Source organism: Pollicipes pollicipes, unplaced genomic scaffold, assembly GCF_011947565.3.
Source record: "Pollicipes pollicipes isolate AB1234 unplaced genomic scaffold, Ppol_2.1 Scaffold_7261;HRSCAF=8764_pilon_pilon_pilon, whole genome shotgun sequence".
NCBI lineage: Eukaryota > Metazoa > Arthropoda > Thecostraca > Pollicipedomorpha > Pollicipedidae > Pollicipes > Pollicipes pollicipes.
The window spans coordinates 32,997,053-33,018,356 of NW_023597054.1; the positions used below are offsets into that span (position 1 = coordinate 32,997,053).

Below are 21,304 nucleotides of genomic sequence, written 5' to 3' on the forward strand. Positions count from 1 at the left end.
ATTATAATCGAAAGGCCAGACCGCTGCCGCCCCTGGTTCTAGGCCAATCTTTCAGGATGCGCCTCTCTGGGCAGTGGACATGGTCACCTGGAGTGTACGTGCAAATGGCAGGGCCGCGCTCGCTCTGGGGCCGAGCCGATGGCGTGGTGTACCACCGTAGCCGTCGTCAACTGCCGGCTACCAGTGACCCGCCTCCGTCCACTGGGTGTGGAGCCACTCGATCCGCCTGTTCGACCGATGTCTGAGAAGATCACCCTGGCACAGTGTAGCGTTAGTCTGGCGGTGATACCCCCACGGTCACCGCAGGGTGCCCTGAGGACCACGCCTAATAACTGATGTCGGCTCAGATCCCAGGTCCGATATCACCCTCGGTGTCTCAGCAAAGTGCCTCTGAGCCAGCCCCTCAGGCGATTTTCGCACTTGCCTTCGCAGAGCAGGGCGGACTTTTCGGCCCTTAACATACCTGACCGATTATGTGCCAAATGGGTGTGACGTCATTTAAGCGGGAGGGATGGTGAAGTCGTCAATGCTCTAAATGTCAGGATTTTGTTTCGTTACTTAGAAGTCAGTGTTGTAACTACGTGTAAAAGTCTTTGAGACCGCCGAAATATAAGGATGTACAAGGAGATGTGCCGTACGCGGAGCGTAACATTTTGTGTATTCATGTATCCCTATCGGTAGTAGATTTATTTTTCCTGCTTGGGAGCGACAGCAATAATCTGTACTCTGCAGTCAGTATCCTAAGCGTCAGCATTCAATTACTGCGAAGCAGGAAATGTGCCGCATGTCGCGGGTATCTATCTGTGTATTTTTGTCCATCGGTGGTTTTCATCTTTTCCTCAACACGCACCCGGGTGGCAGCCTAGATACCCTTCGGTCGGGTGGGGGTGGGTCAGGGGGACCCCCCTGAGATCTCGGAGACTAAGAAAGATAGAGACACAAAATTTACAGGGTGTGTTGACCTGTACGTGAACTCACTCAGATCAAAGTTTCAGGCTCCTAGATCATGACCTTCGGGTCAAAAAAGGTCAAACAAGGTCAAGTTTCAGGTTGGTCTTTAAAGTGCCCCAAGAACCTAGATGACCGTTTCTAAGCAAAAGGTCACATTATCATTCAAGGCCAGTGACCTTGGTTGACCTTTTGAAGGTCGTGGTGACCAAAATCATACAAGATTGTTTTTTGAGTTTGCATTTGACTAAGCGACAAAGATTACGCTAGGCGGTATGTTCCTAAAACAAATTGTTGAGCTGGGTCATGTTAGGTCAAAAACCTATTCTGACCTCTAAGAAGTCCATGGAAGATTTATAATGCGGTTCCTGCTATTAATAAACTCGAAATGAGCACCAGAAACTATCCCATACAGCAAGCCCTAGATTCACAAAATTGGTTGGTTTTGACCTTGCTGTGACCTTTATACCTGACCTTAGGTCAATGTAATTTGCTCATTAGACTGTTGTGTTGCCTAAGAAAGTATCTCAGAGATGCATGGCTTCGTCTAACACTCCGTTATTGGATCAGATTGAAGGATTCCCTAGAAATTGCTTTCGCTGAAACCATGGCCTCATTTGACTTTCCATAGGTCAGCGACCTTACAAGGTACATCTAAATTGTTTATGTCAAACGATCCGCTATTCAGTTGTCTACAGCTATGCAAAATTTGGCGCGGCCACGCCGCGCAATTCGGAAACCATTCTGGAAAAACCTTCGGGGGGGGGGGCAATTTGACCCCCCACCCGAGCGCGTGTTAAATGTAGTGAGAAGATTTGTCGAGCGCGCTTGGCGTAGCTTGCGCACCTGGCGACAGCTCGTCAGTTATGACGTAACGAGTCATCGCGGTGACTACAGCCGGCCAGGTGGCAGCGACAAAAGTATAACGATACGGACCACCGGTGGGCTCCTCATAGCCGGCCTCATCGCGGAACACAGCCTTTTGATGGCTCTGACTGATCACCGCGTTACCCTCACGAAAGCGTCTGCCCAGACTCCGGGATAGCGGAAAAGATTAACTCGGCCAGAGGAAAGACAACCGTGGTATTTTAAGACACTACTAATGTGGAGGTGCTGGCGAGAGTGTCGACTCTGATGAGGCAAAACTGCTTCTCTCGTGATCGATGAGACGGCGCACCGCTCCACCAGCAAGGCACTGGCAGTTGTGGCGCGTGTTAATGACAGCCTAGTGAAGACGACCAAAGACCTGCTCGTCGGTTGCCACACGTGCCACTGAGTGTATCGTGGCACGTGGGGCAACAGAAAAGGTGTATAAGCCCTTTCGGACGAATGGGAAGAATCCGTGGTGGAGAATCTGATCGATCACAAGTCCAGGCAAGGAAGCGGATAGTGTCCCACCAGCAGCGTTGGGCCCCACGAGAAAAAACAAAGGTCAAGGGCAACGTGGAAGGCTCCTTAGCGATCAGATTGACCCGGCAATTGGACATATAGGGCCCGGGGAAGCAGCGTTTTTGCCCCTGGACAGCCCCAAGTCCCCCCCCCCCCCCGCGCCTAACAACAACTTCTCAACCTTGTTTGTGTATAACAAACTATATAATATGGTTTTGAGCATGCGCGCCTGCAAGTCACAGCAACAACAACCTCGACGCCCCGGCGTTGCAGCTTCCATGGGCCGCGGTCGGCCTTGCGGCTGTGACGCTAGATGATGGCCAATGAGCAACCGAAAAAAGATGATACATCTTGAGTAAGGTGGCTGGTGAAGTAGGCAAACCGGCATGTAGGTTTAATGTAGTGCAAAAGTAAGCTAACTACAGCCTTAATCTGAAAAGTGGGAGGTGGTCAGTTAACAATGCTGGCCCCCTCACACCGAAAGGGGGGGGGGGGGGAAAGGCGTGGTCCCCCTGGTCCCTGTTCCTACATCCGTGCTCCATTCAAATAAGAAATGCTCAAGACACATTGTTGTGGGCCCCGAACGATCGAGTGTGTCCGAACAGGTTAACATAGAGGGCCCTCGTCAAGTGCGTAGGATCCTCCTTTCAAGTAGGAAGTACCCAAGACCCAACGTAGAGGGCCTCTGAACGATCAAATGTCCCCAAGAAGGCTAACAGATAGGCTCCCGACAGGAGCACAGGGCTCCCCATCCATATAAAAAATACCCAAGGCCCAACGTGGAGGGCCCCCGAAAGATCGAGTGTACCCGAGCAGGCCATCAGATGGCCCCCGACAAGGGCGGTAGGGTCCTACATTAAAATACCCAATGCACGTACAGGGCCCCCAAACAATCCAGTGTGCCCGAGCAGGTTAACAGGTTGTACCCCGACAAGTGTGCAGGGCATTCCATTGAAATAGAGAGTATCCAAGACCTAAGTGTTCCCAAGCAGGTTAACAGATCCCCTGACAAGGACCTGGGGCCCTAAGCAAGTGACAGAGAATTGAAAGCGCTCTAGACCAATTTGGAGGGCCCATGAGCATATGGAGAGTCTGTCGGTAGATTAACCGAGACCAACGCGGGGGGCCCCTGAGCAACCGAAAATACCCCGGTGGGTTAACATATTTGGTCCGGGCTATAGCCCACAGAGCTTTTCTGGTAAATGGAAAGAATCCATGGACAGACCCTGGTTGACAAGAGCGCACCGGCACGCTAGTAAAAAGGGCCCAGCAACAGTGCAGGTCCCTCCGAGCAAATGCAAAGACATCGAGAGCAACGTGGACGGCTCCTGAACGATCGCAATGACTCTGCAAGTGGGTGTATGAGGTCCCTCGGAAACAGCAAAGAGCCCCATGGACAGCGTGATGAGGCTTAAAATTCCCAATTTTAAGCTTTTTTATCATGGAAGAAGGCAGGCTTTGGGCCCATTCGGAGCCTTTTGGTCCTTTTGCGGCCCTGGATCCGACCCCCTCCGGATCCGCCACTGCTCCTCACACCATAAATACGCTTTGCGCTTTTGACGATATTTAGAAAAGAAAAGAAAAACTTTCCATTAGAAACGTCTATCGTGCCTGATTCCTGAAACGTCATTCGAGCAGCTGATAATTAAAATACTTAAGATTAAGTCCCGCACGCGGCCAACAAGTCCCATGGTGCGCTGACTCGCAAACCTGGTACATTTTAGACACCTTTCGGGTACGCTGGTTTGCAAACCTGGTTATTTTGCAGATCTGTCTGGTACGCTCACCAAGGCGAAAACGGCAACGCTGTTGGCGATGCGAATGCGTGCGTGGGTGCCCAGGGCCAACGCGGTGCAATCACGGTCGTAATATATTTATGATAGGTCCTACGCACTTTGTGGGACCCCAGATGGCAGGGTTGATTGGACTCTGAGGTAGGTGTCTATACATAGCTCATATTTTTTTGGGTATATGAGTATGGTATACAGTGTTATCAGTTTTACCACTGTGATGCGTGGACCGCTCACGGTGATGATTCTTCTCAAAAATGTGAACTAACTGAATTCCCAGATGTGTAGGCGCCCAGCCTAGTAGATGGATATTTATGCTGACTGTGTGGTGGCCACCATCTCATTTGTATGTCAACAGCTGTGCTATGTCAAAAAAACATCGACAGCAGAATGGGCGCTGCATTACCTGCAGCAGTCGATGCGCCCTAAAACCCCAAATCATCATCATCGACAGCAGTGCTATGGAATGAGTCATGTACACATACTGAAGTAACACACAGTATTTCTTCCACTGCAAAGACTTAAATGCAACATGAGTGCTATGCAACAGACTTTATGCTTCTAAAAGTTAAACATTATTTTTTCCATGGCAGCTTGGCTATAAGCCTGTGCTATAGCACTAGTGTTGTGTCTAAATCTTTAGTAGAAGCTGTGCAGAAGGGGCAGGTATTAAACTTTTCAGGGGAGGTAATTACAGATAAGATTTTGTCAGAAAAGTTTTGTCACATTGCACTTACATCTCATGGATGTGTTTGCATTAGAAGTAAAGTTGTGTGTGTAAGTCATGACTCTATGTCTTTGCAGTAGCAATAGTGACAAGCATGAATTTTTAAATTGTGAGGTTTGCTGACTAGCACTAACATTGCATATATGTTTTTGTGGTAGAACAGGGGTGGTGTTTAAGTAATGACTATAGGTATTTGTTATGGAAGCAATGAGAAAGTGAGTTTTTGCAGTGTACCTTTTGTTGCATAGCACTAATGTTGATGAGCATTTGTAGTAGAAGTAATGTCATAGCACTCCTGTAAGCAGGAGACTTTATATTAGCACTAATGAGCTATTGCTGTAGAACCCCATCAAGTAGCACTTCAGCATTAGCTGGTGTAATATCATGGAAGGCAAATTCTAGCCAGTTGCTCATGAAATATACATTTTGGTCTGCCCTATGCAGGGGCTGGAGCTATTTATATATTGAGGAAGGAACTTGAGCTCCAGTGATTCCTAGCTGCAGCTTATCACAAAGGCAAGCAACAATAAAGGCAATATTAATAGTCAGGTAACTACCATGCCATATGGATTTTTCTGATAGAAACTGTCAAGAGTTTTGCAAGAAAGATGGTATGATTAGACTACCTCCAAGGCCTTGCTTATTGCTAAGAGTGTAACTTCACTGGTTAAATAGGGCCATTCCAGTCCAGCTTATAAATCTATATAAAACTTTTCAATGTGCCATGTATTAATGAAAAAAGATCAGTCATGGCATGGCCACTTTGTTTCAGTCACCAAGCCTTTAAGATAATTGACAAGTTCATCAGTGCTGCTCCATCAGCCCCCTTGTACCACACTTATAACTTGCCTCCCTAATTGAAACCTTATGCCAATACTATTGAATGTTATAAAAGTACCTTAAACACCTAGTGAGAGCATTTGGTGATATTCTTAGAGTCTCACATTTAGCATGAACAATCATATATTTCTAAGAGCTCTTGACAACACATGAATAAGAACATCAATGTTAGTTATTGACAACCATATGTGACAATTTCTTACATTGCAAATAGCCATGAAGGAGATGTACATGCATCATCACACCTGTCACTACACTTATTGCATATTTTCACTGTTTCCTTTGAGGCTGATCAAGTGCTCAATAATCAATACAAGTCACCAATTTGCAATTATGGAGTGAGATTAGTAGATATGCCAGATGTTTGATGACAGTAGATGGTATATCTAAATGAGCATGTTCCAAATTTCTGCTAATTCCTAGATAGTAAGACACCAATCAGAATTATGAACCATGAAGGCAGCATGAGAGAATTCAAGCCAGTTTAACTTGTTACCCAAGAGCCACTTACAATGGTAAACATGCCTTCAGCTTCTTTTTTATCTATCCATATATCCTGAAAACATGAAATAGCTCATGAACAGTCAGCAGTGCCCAATGCATGCTGAACAGTTAGTAGCATTGCAGTGTAAGTGGCCTCTCATTTTTTACTGTGATGATTTTGTGAATTCTTCCTGTCAACATGATGTGGGGTAGGCAATCAAAATTTGCTTGTGGGTGTTGCAAACTCAACTTGTGAGAATTTATGGGCTGAAAATAATGTTCTGATATGAAAAGGCAGCTCTTAAACTCAAAATGTGGGGTCAGTCAATGCATGCGTAAAGAGGTGTGAAAGCTAGCTATCTGTATGAGGTGCTTCATCACCAATATCATGCCCCTGACAATAGGAGAGTAGCACAGTTCATTGTGTGCCCATTGGGTGCACTCCTTTTATCCTGGCAATGGGTATTGTTATTGGGGATTCATTATGCACTTTTGATAATTTGAGACTTGGCTGTTGAGGTGAAGCCAAAATAAAGCATGTTAACATGCATAGGTTATGGGCGCCATATGACCAACGTAGTTGGTGCGCCCCAAAGCCCAAATCATCATCATCATCATGTTAACATGCATGTAGCCATTTAGCCTCATGGTCTCAGTACCAATAGCGATAGCCTGAATCTGCCAACCAGCTGCAACACAGCACCAAAGTATGTGTCTGGGTGTCATTGGGGCTTTACAACACCCTCAGCTGCTGAGGCATTGGGACATCACCTGCCTCTCACCCTGGCAGAAAGGGCAGGCACCACTGGGAACCAAACCCTGTACCTCTGGTTTCCCAGATGGGCGATAGCTTCTGCAGACATGCTAACCACTACACTATCTGCACAGCAGCACTTAAGTAACAGACATGGCCTCCTGCAGAAGTTTCATTGAAAATATGCATGACTACTTGTATTCAGTGAATAATGAGAATAACTGGTGGTGGCCTGGGGTCAGCTCCTTGGTCTGTTTCTGCTCTGCTTCCTCTGAACTTTGTCTGCTTATGGTTCTTGGTTATAGATATTTGTGATTGCCTATTTTTAGGGGTACATCAGCTTTTTGATACTTTTATTTTTCAGTGCAACCCATAAAAATCCACTTTGACAAGCCAAACCACCTGCACCAACCCATATAAGCAAATCCCAGAACCACCTCAGCCCACAACTTTACAGTGTCTTCGCTGCACAACCTGGGCCATGCCAAAAGCAGGAATTCTTCTAGAACCGTGTCTGCTGCGGCGGCACATCTGCCGTCTGTAGCGGCGTCGCCTCCGCCATCTGCCATCTTTTGATGTAGTAGGTCTGCAGCAGTTTGCAATCCGCCATTTCGTATGGTCCTTCGAACTTTAGTTGAAGCTTGCCCTTCACGCCCCTCTGCTCGGAAGTTTGGACACCAGACGGTGTCTGTCTCTTGAAATTATCCCGCTGCCTCATCCGTCACCCAGCTTTGCTCCAGATAAATCCTGCCGGTCAACAGGTGCTGAATCGTGGTGAGCCGGCTCCACAGGGCCTTTAGATGACGCTGTTCAGAGCATCACGGCAGCCTCACTCTGTCAAAGCTCATGCTCCCAGCTCATGTGCTTTAAGAAGTTTGCCATGATGTGCTGAAAACAGCCAGGGCTTGTTTCCAACCCAAATGGCTTTCTTGTCCACTAGTGAATATCAAAGGCGGTAGTGAAGGCTGTGACTTCACGAGGCTCCTCTTCTGCTGGGATGGCCCAGTAGGCAGCACACCGGCCCAAGACAGTGAAGATGCTCAATGAAGATGATCGAAGATGCTTTCTGTCATCTCGAGCAAGCCCTTCATCCTTGGCAGGGGTTACAATTCGTGCTTGATGACTTGGTTGAGTGCTCGGCAGTCACGGCACAGCCTCGGGCTCCCGTTCGTCTTTCTTGCCAGTACCAGTAATGATGCCTGTGGCGAGGACGATGGTTCGATCAGGCTTTGCTCTTCCAGTTGATGCAGCTGCTCCTTTAACTGATGTCGTAGATGCAAAGGAGTATGATAGAACGTCTGCTTGATAGTCTTGCTCCGTCCGTGTTGGTCGCCAGCTGGTGAGATCCTGTGTAGACTCCATCATCGCTAGGTCCTTGAAAAACACCCCTTGGAGCTCCTTCGGAACCTGCGGGAACCGCTCTCTAGTCTAATTAGGCTGATGAGAATCGTCTGGTAGGGTGGCCCCGACATCAACACAGCAGAGGCCTTGTCGCATGATGCGGAAGACTGAGCAGGCTCTTCTCTTCCCAGAACAGTCCTAGCTTTGATCACGAGTTCTTTATGACCGGCTCGGTGAGCTACACTGTTCCGCACAGCCCGATGCGCCAGTTGAACTGCTGATGCCATTGTTACTTACTTCAGTTTCTTCAGGACTGAAGACGACTGCCTTCTCTTCAGACGCTCGCTGGACACTGATGAACATCTCGGATCTGGGAGCACATGGCATTAGGCTTCTCGGCGCCACCAGCTGTTGATTTGGAGGCCTGCTTCCCCTGATCACCAGCTCCGTTGAACTGCTCTCAATCGCCGCCCCCCCCCCCCCCCCCCCCACTCCCTGCAGAATATCCGTGACTAGAAGGATGGAGTCGGTTAGGTCACGAGCAACAACGAAGTTATGCAACGAAGCCACTGCGCCAGCTTCCAGATGAACCTGCACTCCTCCCATCGCTGATCGTTGATGCGTTTTGCTACACTGAAACGATCATCTATGGGTGTAAAATCCAGGCGCAGCTCGCTTGCCAACTCGTCACTTAGGATGCTTGAAGTACTTCTTTGAAGATCTGCTTGTGCATCTGCTCTTTCTATCCTGAGCACAGCACGCACTTTCCCTCGACCCACCCCACCGACCTCTGAGTTTGCGGGGGTCGGGAGTGGTGCTGACGTTTAATGTGACCCCTGCCTCCACACAGGGAGCACTCAATGCCTTTGCGCCCCAACGTCTTAACGTCTCTTGATGCCTCGACGCCTCGAACTAGAGCTGGAGCACCTGTCCTGCCTCGCTGTAGTCGTTCCGTCGTCTTGGTCCTTTCTGAACGCCCAATCAGACTCCGCCATTACAGCACCGCAATTCAGGACCTGTAGTCGCCACTAAGATGGCACAGCTCGCGGGATTCGCTCCAACGCCAGCTGATCGGGCCTTCAGAGCTCAGGTCAGGCATCGAGCCCTCACCAGCGCGTGTAGCTTGCAGACAAACGTGTGCTGATCATCTGCTTGGGTCGTCTTCAGCTCGTAAAACTGATGCAAAACAGCACGCCTCTTCTCAGCCGGTAGTAACTTTTCTCGGACCCGGGCTGCCACCAGCTCAACGCTTGACAGTGACTGGTCCCCTCGATTTCACGGGTCTGCCTCGTGGGTCTTGCTTAAGAGTGCAGGTGGAATCACTTGTTGCATCCGACCCCTCCGACCATGCGTGCGCTATTGCCAGCCGCACGGGGTCCCTTAAAAAGGTGTCCGAGTATCCGCCTTCCACATAGGCACGTGGCTTGAAAACGCTGCCGGGTCCCGCATCCTCCATCACACCTCGACAGATTTTATCTTGAGTTCGACTCAGACTATCTTGAATACGACTTTATCGAAAACAACGAAAATTTAATTCAAATAGTCGAGGAAACGTACAAGAGGCTGCTATGTAGATATATGTATATATATATATATATATATATATATATATATATATATATATGCGTGCGTGTATGACGCAGCAACGTATTGACGACAGCAGTCCCTATCATTGATCTGATTAGCAAAATTTAAATCCACTGTTTATCATCAGAACAAGGGACAAAGGTACAATGCAATAGGAGTTCAGTTATTGGTCATAGCTAGAGATGGCAACGATCACAGTTCACACCATTAGACATGAAGGGTCTTGGTTATAAAGAATGCTGTATGTACCCTTAACAACAATGGACCCTTCGCCTATCCGAGACCATTCACTTGCGTGTGACACTCACTTCACGTAAAAAAAGCTTCCGTATCAAGGCGTTGCAGCAATTCTGTAGATTTTGGAATTTTGAAATCACTTCGTTTTCAACAATAAAAGCTGACGTTGAATGCCATGGGGTCTGCATATCGTGGTCGGAATATAATGGTCTGGTCATCGACGTAATTATGACATGGAGTCCATGACAGGAGTCCAAGGTAGCTTGTTCGTTATACGGAGTCTAAAACGTCTTTTGTCGCGTGATTTGTTTTTTTTTTTGTATTTCTTTCAAGCTGCCCTATTTGCACGAAGAGGGGTCTTGTGTAATTCTGGTCAAGCCCCAGTGACCACAGGTAAAGACGTCCGGTCAGTCTGCTGTTAGGGCTGATGACGTCATAAGTGTACTCGGCCGTGATGGTGGATGACGGATGTATGCATACTGTATGTCGCTAAACTCTTTGAAACAACGTAAGAGCGCAAGCTCCCTGATACTTCGGTTGGAATATAACAGGACTATTTGTTGTTGGACAAGACCATAATACTAACCCGAAGCTTATTCAGTGATTGATTAGCGTCCCAGCCGAGCTTCTTTGGCTGGGAGGCTTAGGGACAAACATCGTAGAAAGGTTTCTCGAAAAGCAAGGGTCCAATAAACTAACCTACGTTTCGTCCCCGTAGAAAGTATGCACTCTGACTAAATGATGACGCTTTGTAACTGGCATGCTGATGCCATGGTGGGTGAGGTCAATGACATATCCTAGGTCGCATGACAATTTGACTTGGTTATGCGATAAATGCTTCAAAACATTTATTTACGTCTATCTTCCCTGTGTTATTCATCGTGAATGCTAATGTAAAATTTTTAGACATATATGACGAAAAATGCGGGTCTAAAGGGGGGACGCCCCCCCCCCCTTCCGGGTTTGCCCCCGCCATGCTGCCTCCCATGGCTGGAGATCATGCGTGGATCGGGGTTCCGGGCCCTCGGGCCCCCGAAAACCAGGAAATTTGGGGGGTTCGGGAATCCAAGGGCTCTGTGGGAGGGCCCTTTGCGCCGAGCGGGGGCTCTTGAGTCGGTAAGGGGCCTATACGTTGGTCAGACATCACCGCTACCTTACAGTCGGCTCCGTATTGATATTGGTCTGAGGGCCCATTTTCCAAGCAGGGACAGAGTCGGTGCCAGCAATTTACATTGGTCAGGGACCCACCGTCTGTCAGGCGCACATATTGTGCTTAACAGGGACCTTGTGTTGGCAAGGTACCCCGAGTCGACCGTAGGCAGTGTTCGAGAAGCGCGAAGAGTTTCTGGGGGCTCACCGGGACCGGTGATCGAGGGCCAGATTGAAGGGCCCAAAGGCACGAAGTGCTGGCCGGAGTCTTATTCAGAGACCCGACCCGCGAGATGGGTCTTGAAATGACTCAGGAGGCCCTTTGCGCCGATTGGTGACCCCTGAGTGTCTATAAGGTCGTATATGTCGGGTCAGGCACGACCAGTGTCGTACAGTCGGCTCCGTGCCGGCATGAGTCTGAGGGCTCACTTCCCTAGCGGTGACAGAGCCGGGGCCAGCCATTTACGTTGGTGCGCGAAGATTGGAAGACAATGTCGGGGAGAGTATTTGAAGGTCACCTTGGCATCAGTGAGGTCACAATGTTTGTGTGTCACAATGTCAACAAATGTCACAATTATTCAAATTCTGCCATTCCATAAGTCATGCGACGATCGGGGCCAATAAAAATAAATTGGTCTAGTCATTCATATCGGGCGTTAGTGAGCACGATTTCCAGATATTTTGAATCATCGTTTTGTGAGGCATGATGACGTAATCAAACAATGACGTATCGAGGAGCATGTTTATTAAACAGAAATTGTGTTGTCTTGAGCAGCATTGTACTTAAATTTCTATCAATAGTTATAAGTGGGTTTGTTTAGTCATGTAGGATGTTTGCGTCGATATCTTTGATTGTGGAACATTCCATTTAATGTTGCAATACCGGCCCGCCCGCGCACGTCCCGCGGCATCACCGGTTGCCGCCCGCCGACCGTAGATCGCCGTGCCGTGATCCTCAATAACCGCTACTGCGCGGACACCAAGAAAGCGAGGAGCACGTTTTTGAAAACACGCATAATGAGTGCCTCATAGGTTACTGAAAATTCGGATGCGATTGCACAACATGCTGGCGAGGTAACCCCAAAAGTCTTGAGGGGCGCATCAACCCCCCCCCCCCCCTCCGTGTCTGGGCGAGGGGTAAAAGGAGTGTTCCGTATTTTTAGGGTGTTTTTAATTGAAAAAGTCACCCTGAAGACCTTTTGGTACATATCGCAGCTCTATCCTTCTTAAGACATAAACCCCTCTAGTTTCTGGGCTATACGCCCAGAAATTGGGGAGATTATTTCAGGTCACCTCGTCATTCATGACGTCATGATAACGCCATTCAGATCCTGCCGATTAGTAACCCATGCGGCGATCAGGGTCGAGAAAAGACAATGTTCGAGTGGTTCATATCTGACGCTTGTGAGCATGATTTCCAGATATCCCGGCCCTCAATTGTCTGTCAGTATTGTGCAAGGTGCGTAATCGAACAATAACATGTCGAGGAGCGTACTTATTAAACAGAGAAGTTGTGTTCTCTAGAGCAGTCATTTCTGCCAAAAAGTATACTTACAATTATAAGCGAGCTTGTTTCATCATGACGGTACATCCAAGATCTTCAAATGTGAACCATTCTCTATAAGAAAATTGTGGTTGCTCACTGTAGCATGATCATAAATGTCGTCATATGTTTTGCAACTCCGTTCTTAAATATACCTGTATGTGGCGTGCAAATGCGATTTTTCTTCGCTCTTCACTCGCAGCAGAGTGTCACGCAATATCTCGATTTCTCACCTGTCGTTAGATTTTTCTGGTTTTCCGCAATTGGTAGCGCGTCCGCGCCTGCTAAACAAAATGCGCTGCACTTGCACTTGTGGGCGATTTTATATTGTTACTCTTGAATATCTCGTAAAATGCAGTTTTCTCTCAGATTGTATCGATAATTAAATTCGAGATTTCCAATCGAACGGTGTGCAATTCATGCCAATGAAACGGCATGTACAGAAGTTAGACTTACGCCACAACTGCCTAAGCTTGAGGTAGTTCTTAATAGCATATCGCTTGTTTGATTGACTTAAAACTGTCCTCGATTGATACCGGCATGCAGAGAATTCTACTTGCATCATTTTTGTCCAATTATATGGAATGGTGTGAAAGTTAGACTTTGGCCGCTATCGTGGCCACGACCATGCCCGCGGCCGATCAGTTCCTTTTGAGGTTCTCCGTGAATATCTCTACAATGTGCGCATGCTTTCGCCTTCACGTTTTTTGTCGATTGACAAAACTGCTCTTTCCTACTGAATGATGCCCACTCGGTTGTCACCAGACGTTTCATATAGAGGTTATAGTTGCGCCGCAACTGCGGCCACAACCGTGGCCACATGTTTGGGAGACCCCAAAAGCAAACAACGTGCATCGACGCGAGTCAAGGTTGCGGAAATTGTTTGATCTCTTCGGCTTCACGTGAATGGTACTTTACGCAGCGCTGACAGGGGCCTGGATTGTGCTACCTGTGACTTACGTGTCTACCTATGTCGGTTAAATGTACGCATATTTGATTGTACGTTTGTGCCCTTGTCCTGATGATGTTGCACAAGGTATCGAAACGTGGCCGACTGCGTAAATGATAGCGACGTCTGTCCTTGCTGTCAGGTTTTTACTGCTTCTTGCTATTCATGGATGTTCCATTATTATATATATATATATATATATATATATATATATATATATATATATACACTTATATAAGTTGCGCATGCATTATGCGTATATCACGTATAAGCATGCATACATATACATATGTTACGCACGTCTTCCAGTAGAAGAGGTACGTCAATTTCTAACTGGAATAGCTTGGTTTTTATTTCACGACGCATCGAAGTGCAGTTTACCCACATCATATGTCTGCGCGCCTTCCGGATTTGGCGTAAGACATGACTTTCTTTCAGACATACAAGAAACGGGATCTAGATCGCAAGATACCAGCAGTATGGCAGCGTTTGGCTGGGCGAAGCCAAAACATTTCACTATCGAGGATGCCTTTGAAGAGGAGCCAGAGGACGCCATCCGACTGTATGGCTCCACCATGGAGACGAAGCCGCTGAACTCGAGCGAGAAGTACCGGGTCCGCTCGCCGCAGCCGGCGCGCGGCTCGACGGTTGGTGGCCACCTGGCCAGCGCCAACCCGTCGGCTGCCCTGCTGGACCCTGCCGTGCACTTCTGTCCAGGCGGACCCAAGGGCCACGATCGGTCGTTCGATGATGTGAGTATGGTCGGGGTGCGCCAGTCACTCACCCGCGGTGCGGTAGTGTGGCTCTGGGCTGGTGCCAGGGACTTGCAGACTGGCTGTGTGCGTGCGTGCGTGTGGTAATTTGTTATTTAGCATTTTCTTTGTCATTTTTAACGGACATTTTGGGGGAGCAAGTTTGCTCAGGTGGTGAGCGAAACATCATATGTCCAAAATTGTGCGAACAGCGACCAAATTCTGGCGAAATCGCCCAGTACCTGGCGTAAATCTCTTGGGTCAGCCCCACCCCTCCCCATTGGCCCTCCCCATGGCGGCATACCTGTATGTACTGGCTGATATGAATACCGCTACGTGCACTTGGTCCTGACCACTTGGATTAGAATGGGATTTATTTGTTATGTAGTTGAGCATTTTTGACTCAATCGAATTATAAATAGCATTGCACCGATGTATAGATTGATTGCTTTGAACTGTTGAATGGCATTGGTAGTTTGAATAATGAAATGGAAATGGCTGTTAAATGACCTTTCTTTATTTTCACAAATGTTGCTAGGGGTAAGTAACATAGTTCATTGTAGTGCGTGTTGGCTGCAGATTTGTCAGCTGTGGTGGATCAGAATTAATACGCAAGGTGTCGTAATACGTTGCAATGTGTGATACGCCTTTCATGCTGATTACCTCGACCACTGATGGCAAAGTAGGTGGTGGTCGTGAGTGGGCTTCTGGACCCTTACGTCACTAGGCGGCCCGTCAGTGCCCCGCTGGCCGTCATCAACGGACTGATGCTCCGCGGAGTGGGGACGGTGGGCTGCCGGTCTGACGGGCCATCGGACTGACGGGCTGCCGGACTGACGGACTGACGGACTGACTAGCTGACGGACTGACTGGCTGACGGGCTGACTAGCTGACGGACTGGCTGGCTGACGGAATGACGGGCTGACGGGCTGCGGCTGACTGGCTGACGCACGGACGGGCTGACGGGCTGACGGATTGCTGGACTGACAGGCTTACTGGCTGCCAGACTGATGGACGCCGGGCTGATTGGCTGATTGGCTGATGGACAGGCTGGCTGACAGACTGACGGACTAACGGACTGACGGGCCGACGGGCTGACGGGCTGACGGATTGCTGAGCTGACGGGCTGACTGGCTGCCGGGCTGACGGGCTGACTAACTGTCGGACTGTGGGTCTGCGAGTCTGCCGGATGAACGGACTGCCGATCTGCCGAGCTGCCGGATTGACGGACAGCCGGCCTGCCGGGCTGACGGGCTGACGGCCTGACGGACTGCTGGGCTGCCGGACTGCCGGACTGCCGGACTGCTGGACTGCCGGCCTGACGGACTGTCGAGCTGCCGGACTGACGAACTGTGGCCGCCCTTTCAGAGCGTCTCTCACGACAGCGAGTCACTGATCGGGCAGGGCTCGGTGGACGGCCTGCCGCCGTCCCAGGCGGACGTGTGGTGGTCGCACCCCAAGGTGCAGGACAACAAGAAAATCGTCATCTGCGCGTTCGGCCTGATGATAGTTGGAATTCGTAAGTGCCCAAGGGCGCCTCGGTGCTCGTTTGGTCCCCGTTGGAATTCGTAAGTGTCCAAGGGCGCCTCGGTGCTCATTTGGTCCCCGTTGGAATTCGTAAGTGTCCAAGGGCGCCTCGGTGCTCATTTGGTCTCCAATATACTGCGCGTTATAAGCGTATAGGCTAAAATGTTGCGCTCAGTTGTCTTTACGAAACATTTCTTTGTGCGACGAGGCACGATGGCTGTTGCCTCATAGCAGCGAAGAGGTCGCTAATCGGAGTTTTCATCTATCTGTGGCACATTTGCTATTTTTCGAAATACTTACGTTTTACTGGAGCCAGACATGTGCTTCGTCCCCAAAATTTCTTCCCGGGAATCGGCTCCTGGTTTCGAAACTAGGTAAAAACATGAACCAGGCTGGAATTAGGCCAAGGCATCCAACAAGAACCAGGATCTTGCGTCACATTTAGCTGAAAGACCCTGCGAGATCAGGGATTCAGCCTCGTATGAAGTCGAGAGATCTAGCAGGAAACAAGATCCAGCATGGCAACAGCCGAAAGGTCCGACAAGAATCAAGATCTAATCTGATACCAAGCTAAGAAAACCAGCAGGAACCAGGATCCAGCCCGGCATTATGTCTCAAAGCATGATGTTGGAAGATGCAGCAAGAACCAATATTCAGCCTGGAACATGTAGACATCCAGTAAGAACAAATACCGAGTCTGAAAAAAACATAGAGATCCAGCAATAACCAAGATGCAGCTCAGGGTCAAGCTGGGATTCAACAAGAACTAATATCTAGGCTGGAGTGATGACAAAGCATGCAGCAAGGACCAGAATCCTACCAGGGATCCTGGTAGGATTCTGGTCCTTGCTGCTTACAAGCCTTGGTTTTCTGGGATCAACATAAGCGAAGTACTCCTCGTGGGTACAGTCTTTTAAAATAGTTTGGGAGGCGGAGCAGGGAAAATGGCTAACTCACACCTACTTCTTTCGTTAGAACTGGTTGTGCCGAAGCCACCCGGCCATATGGGAGCACACATCAGCTGTTTAATTCGATGACATAGATAGAAGCAATGTGCATTAATTATTTCAGAGAGCTGTCCCTAATTTTCGTTGTTTGATGCACCTCTGTCACAATGAGATCTTGCAAACAAATGCCGCACTTCGGAGAGTGGAATATGGAGAATGCACATAGTGAAGCTGGTCATTATGTTTTTCTGCATCCATTTAGTGTGATGTTAATGGCTCCAGCATCAAATTTTACCACTTGAAACATAAGCTTACCTCCAAGTCTGGTTAGTGAAACGTTTGCCGACGTGAAGAATTGCTGCCCACCACAATAACCTCAGGTTGACCAAAATCGTCGCTTCTTTGCTACACAATGGGCTTGCCAACAAGTCCTTACTTACCGGTGACTGTTATGACACGTGCTCTCCAACCAAATAAGCTCTCAGTGGCGCCAAATACAGGTGATGGCAAGCTCCCACGACAGCGTCGTAGCAACATGATTGGAAAGTGCGTGCTATTGCACGTAAAATAGCGGCGGTATTCGACCCAGCGTCTTATTAACTGATATATCACGCTATGTTTCCCTGTTGGCCAAGGCAATAGAAAATGGGTAGCACCGAGCCGAACAACAGCACAGACCATACCGGATAACCTTGACCAACTGGTGTTCGTCAGATAACTAAATTTGGAACAATTTGTGTGCATGTAATTACGTTAAAGGGAATGTTCCATATTAAATATATAGAAACAAGCAACAGATCTGATGAAATAAGCATACAGATAACTATTGACATATATATAAGAAGTAGTGACTGCTATGGACAGCGCGATTTCTATTTAGTAATTGTGCTCGTCAATCTGTCATTGTTTGATTGCGTTATCTTACCCCACGCAACATTAATTCAGAGTCAGCTGACGGCTGTTAGATCTCTTCACGTCTTCGCGGGCGTGTAGCTTAGAAACAACAGTTTTAGGTCTTATGAAGGACAGGGCCATGAACCAACCAATGAGAGCTAAGGACCAGGCCCATGGTCTGCTAAGAAACCACCGATAACCAGGAGCCAGGGTTTTGTTTTGTCGAAAGAAACAATGGAAATGAGAACGAATACAGGGAACCAGGCACGTTCTGAGTCTGACACGGTTAGTTGGTTTTGCTAACGTTTCCAGAATGCCAGTTTGAAACTACGGCCTCATCTGCCACTGTAAATTCCAGTCTCTGGGCATCCGTGGCGTGGGGAGAAGAATGCTCACTCATTTTCTTGCGGCTTGGAAGTCCCGGAAGGCGCGCATTGGTTTGCTCGCCCGTCATGAAAATGCCAGCTGACAACTGGCCAGGACGGGACGGCCTGGCGTGCTTTCCCCGCGTTAGTCTGATAAGGCATGACAAGATTCGTCGGACTTTTGTCTGGCTTTAGAAGGCTGCATATGAAATTGTCGTATGGACTTTTGGAGCACAACTTTGGTGCCGGCTCGCGCGACCACCAAGCTCTTTTTAGCGAATACTCTGGCTCCAGAGGTATCCGCAAATGTTTTCACTTCTCACTGTGATGCGCAGTGTTGCCACGTATCCCTCGGCCGAAGACGCTGCTAGTCGTCACGTCGTTTTGTGACGCTGTTTCAGTGCTGCTGGCGACGGGTGTGATCATAGCGGCCGTGCCGATCGCCGGCTTCCAGAGCTTCGTGTTCATCATGGCGGGCGCGCTGTGCTTCATCCCCGGCGCCTACCACATCGCCTTCATCTATCTGGCGGTCAAGGGCCGCCGCGGCTACAGCTTCCAGCAGCTGCCGCTGTTCAACTGAGACGGCAGCTGTGCTGGTGCAGCGTGCCGCCGGTTCACAGCGCAAGCTTCCGCTGTCGACGGGCGCCGCCGCTGACCCGCGGAGGCTACCAGTGATATTATGGGCGGGCTCGGACGCCGCTGCTCACGGCGGCTGCGCTCCGGCTGCCTCGTGGCCAGCTGTCGAGGCTTCGCACCGTGCCAGGGTGGATATGCGTTCTCCCCCGTGCTACTGGTGTGCGTGCTGTATGTGACAAATGTGCTTTGGTGGCACCTCGTGTGCAGCAGACGCTTCTGCGCTCTTTGATCTCGGGAGTTCTGTGATTGTGAGTGCACTGTTTGCATTATTATTTTTTGTTTTTACTGCGTTTTTCGATAGAAGTGCTGCGGTCGTGGTGTGCGCCTGCGTTGAACGGTTGAGCAGCGACCGTGAAGCCATCTATCTTGCCGAGGGTCAGCGCCCCGGGACAGATCTGACGATAGACACGTGATGGCCCTATGACCTGGCTGCGCCGGCAAGGAGGCGGTGCTTCACACATGCTGCTCAGTGTCATTGTCCGTGTAGTGTTGTACGCAGGCGAGCACCGTTGTGAGCTGGCTGTTGCTGATGGCCGCGTATTGCCGTCGAATCGGTGAGAGTTCTGCTGCTCGACCCTCGCCTGCTGGAGCCGTCCTCCAGCCCTGGGGCCTGCTGCAGACCTGCGCCGCCGGTCAGACCGGCTGTCGTGCGGCACCGACTGACCCGGCGCGCGGCCACCCCGCTCTGCCCCCGGGGCCGGGACGGCGCGACGAGGCGTCTGTCACCGCCTCGGTATCCCGCTGATGACGCCCCTTCACCCGCCCCGGCGGCGTCGGTCCCGACCGTGGCAGCGCCGGCCGCGTCTGTCACCCGTCTGCCACATTCAAAGCCGCCGCAGCGCCTCCGTCTGTCGTTGATGCGTGAGTCGCCCCCGCCACCGCGCTGACCGCGCCGGTCGCCACTGACGGTGGTTAAGCTGTGCGCTCGTCCGGCTACCGTCGGTTTTCTCTCGTCGCCTGCCTCGCTGGTATGATCTCGTGTGAACAGGGACTGTTCGGTGTACGCATCCGTTGTCACCCTGCGCCTGTAGTGGCTTGCCAAAGTCTCCACTGGAGGTGAGATGGTGAACCATTCCCTTGTCTGCAGCCCCGTCCGTCGCGAGTAAGGCTGGTACATGATATGCACGGCATTTATATGTGCGTTGTGAATCTGTGATGAAATACCACCATGCTATTTTTGAATGGTATTATCTTGCCATGAATTACAATATACTACTCGTGGTGATGTTTTGTCTTTGTACGAAAGGTATAAGACTGAAACGGCCTGGCCGCTGCCTTACGGAGTTTCCGATAGTGTAGTGGTGAGGCTGGGCGCGTCGGAAACCAGAGGTACGGGGTTCCATTCCCGCGGTGCCCGCTGCCCCCGCTGGGGTGAGAGGCAGGCGACGCCATACAACCGCAGTAGCTGAGTGCGCCGTAAAGTCCCCATAATACGCATACACATGCACGCACGCACGCACGCACGCGGCTGCCTTACGGATGCGTGGTATGTGTGCATACATTCATGAAACCTTGCGACGTGATTCTTCCGATTTCCGGGTGTGTGCGTGTGTGTGCGTGTAGTACGTGTACTTGGCACCGCAGCGAACTCAGATGACTTCCCGCTCATGAGGTGCTGAGCGATGATACCAGTGTATTTCCGACGTCCGACGACAAACGCGGGCGGCGGGCCGTCTACGGACCCTGGGTGGCCGATTGGCAGGCTTTCCGCGGTGTGCCTGGGACCAGCGCTGCGTGTGGACCGCGTGCACGTTTGGCCTCTACGGAGGACTGCGGAGCAGTGACTGCCTTCTGGGCCTGAGCGTGATGCACGGTGTGTGGATGTTCAGGTCACAACCGTGCACGGGCGCATACGTTTGGACATCCAAAAAGCTCGTGGCGCGGTCCCACTGCGAGCTCAGACCGACGGAGGCAAATGTTCGATGTTTGTCCCCTCCAGCCTGAAAAGAGTAACACTCTGTGTCAGGGGTCATAATCGGTGCATGGGTCCCCATAAATTACATTTCATACGGCCCTAGGGGCGGGAGCCCTTAATGGGACCTACCCTATGAGCCATTTAGCTTTCCAATGGGCCCCTTGGTCTTTCCTCTCAAAAGACCCTTCGGGCCCTTTTCGGGCCCTCTCAAACATCGCTCCTGGCCGACTCGGGCCACTCCCCGGCACTGTGACCCCCGACCGACACAGGTGCTCCTCATTGTGTCAGGGACCCCGAACATTGCAAATCGCGGGTCCCGAACCCGTCCCTGCCTGGGAAATGGGTCTCGAGGGCTCAGACCGACATGGAGATAACTGTTTGGCTCCGTGTCAAGGCCCTTTATAATATGGATAGAAAACCCTAATAAGCGGAACTTAATGGAAGCCCTTGTTTCAGGTCGTGGTATAGTAGACGACGTTTCAGGCCGTGGTACTACGGGTGGGGGCTGGATCTGGGTCCCATCGGGCCTTT

The 21,304-nt window shown here is 50.0% G+C and overlaps 1 protein-coding gene across 1 annotated transcript; it reads left to right on the forward strand.

The window, feature by feature from the left end:
• The first annotated feature begins 4,157 nt into the window (after positions 1–4,157).
• LOC119112740 (transmembrane protein 134-like) lies at positions 4,158–19,795 on the forward strand. Its single transcript, XM_037237016.1, has 4 exons — positions 4,158–4,271; positions 14,176–14,489; positions 15,858–16,008; positions 18,624–19,795. The coding sequence occupies exons 2-4, from the start codon at positions 14,217–14,219 to the stop codon at positions 18,800–18,802; spliced, it is 603 nt and encodes a 200-aa protein (XP_037092911.1). The 5' UTR covers positions 4,158–4,271; positions 14,176–14,216; the 3' UTR covers positions 18,803–19,795.
• The last annotated feature ends 1,509 nt before the right edge of the window (positions 19,796–21,304 follow it).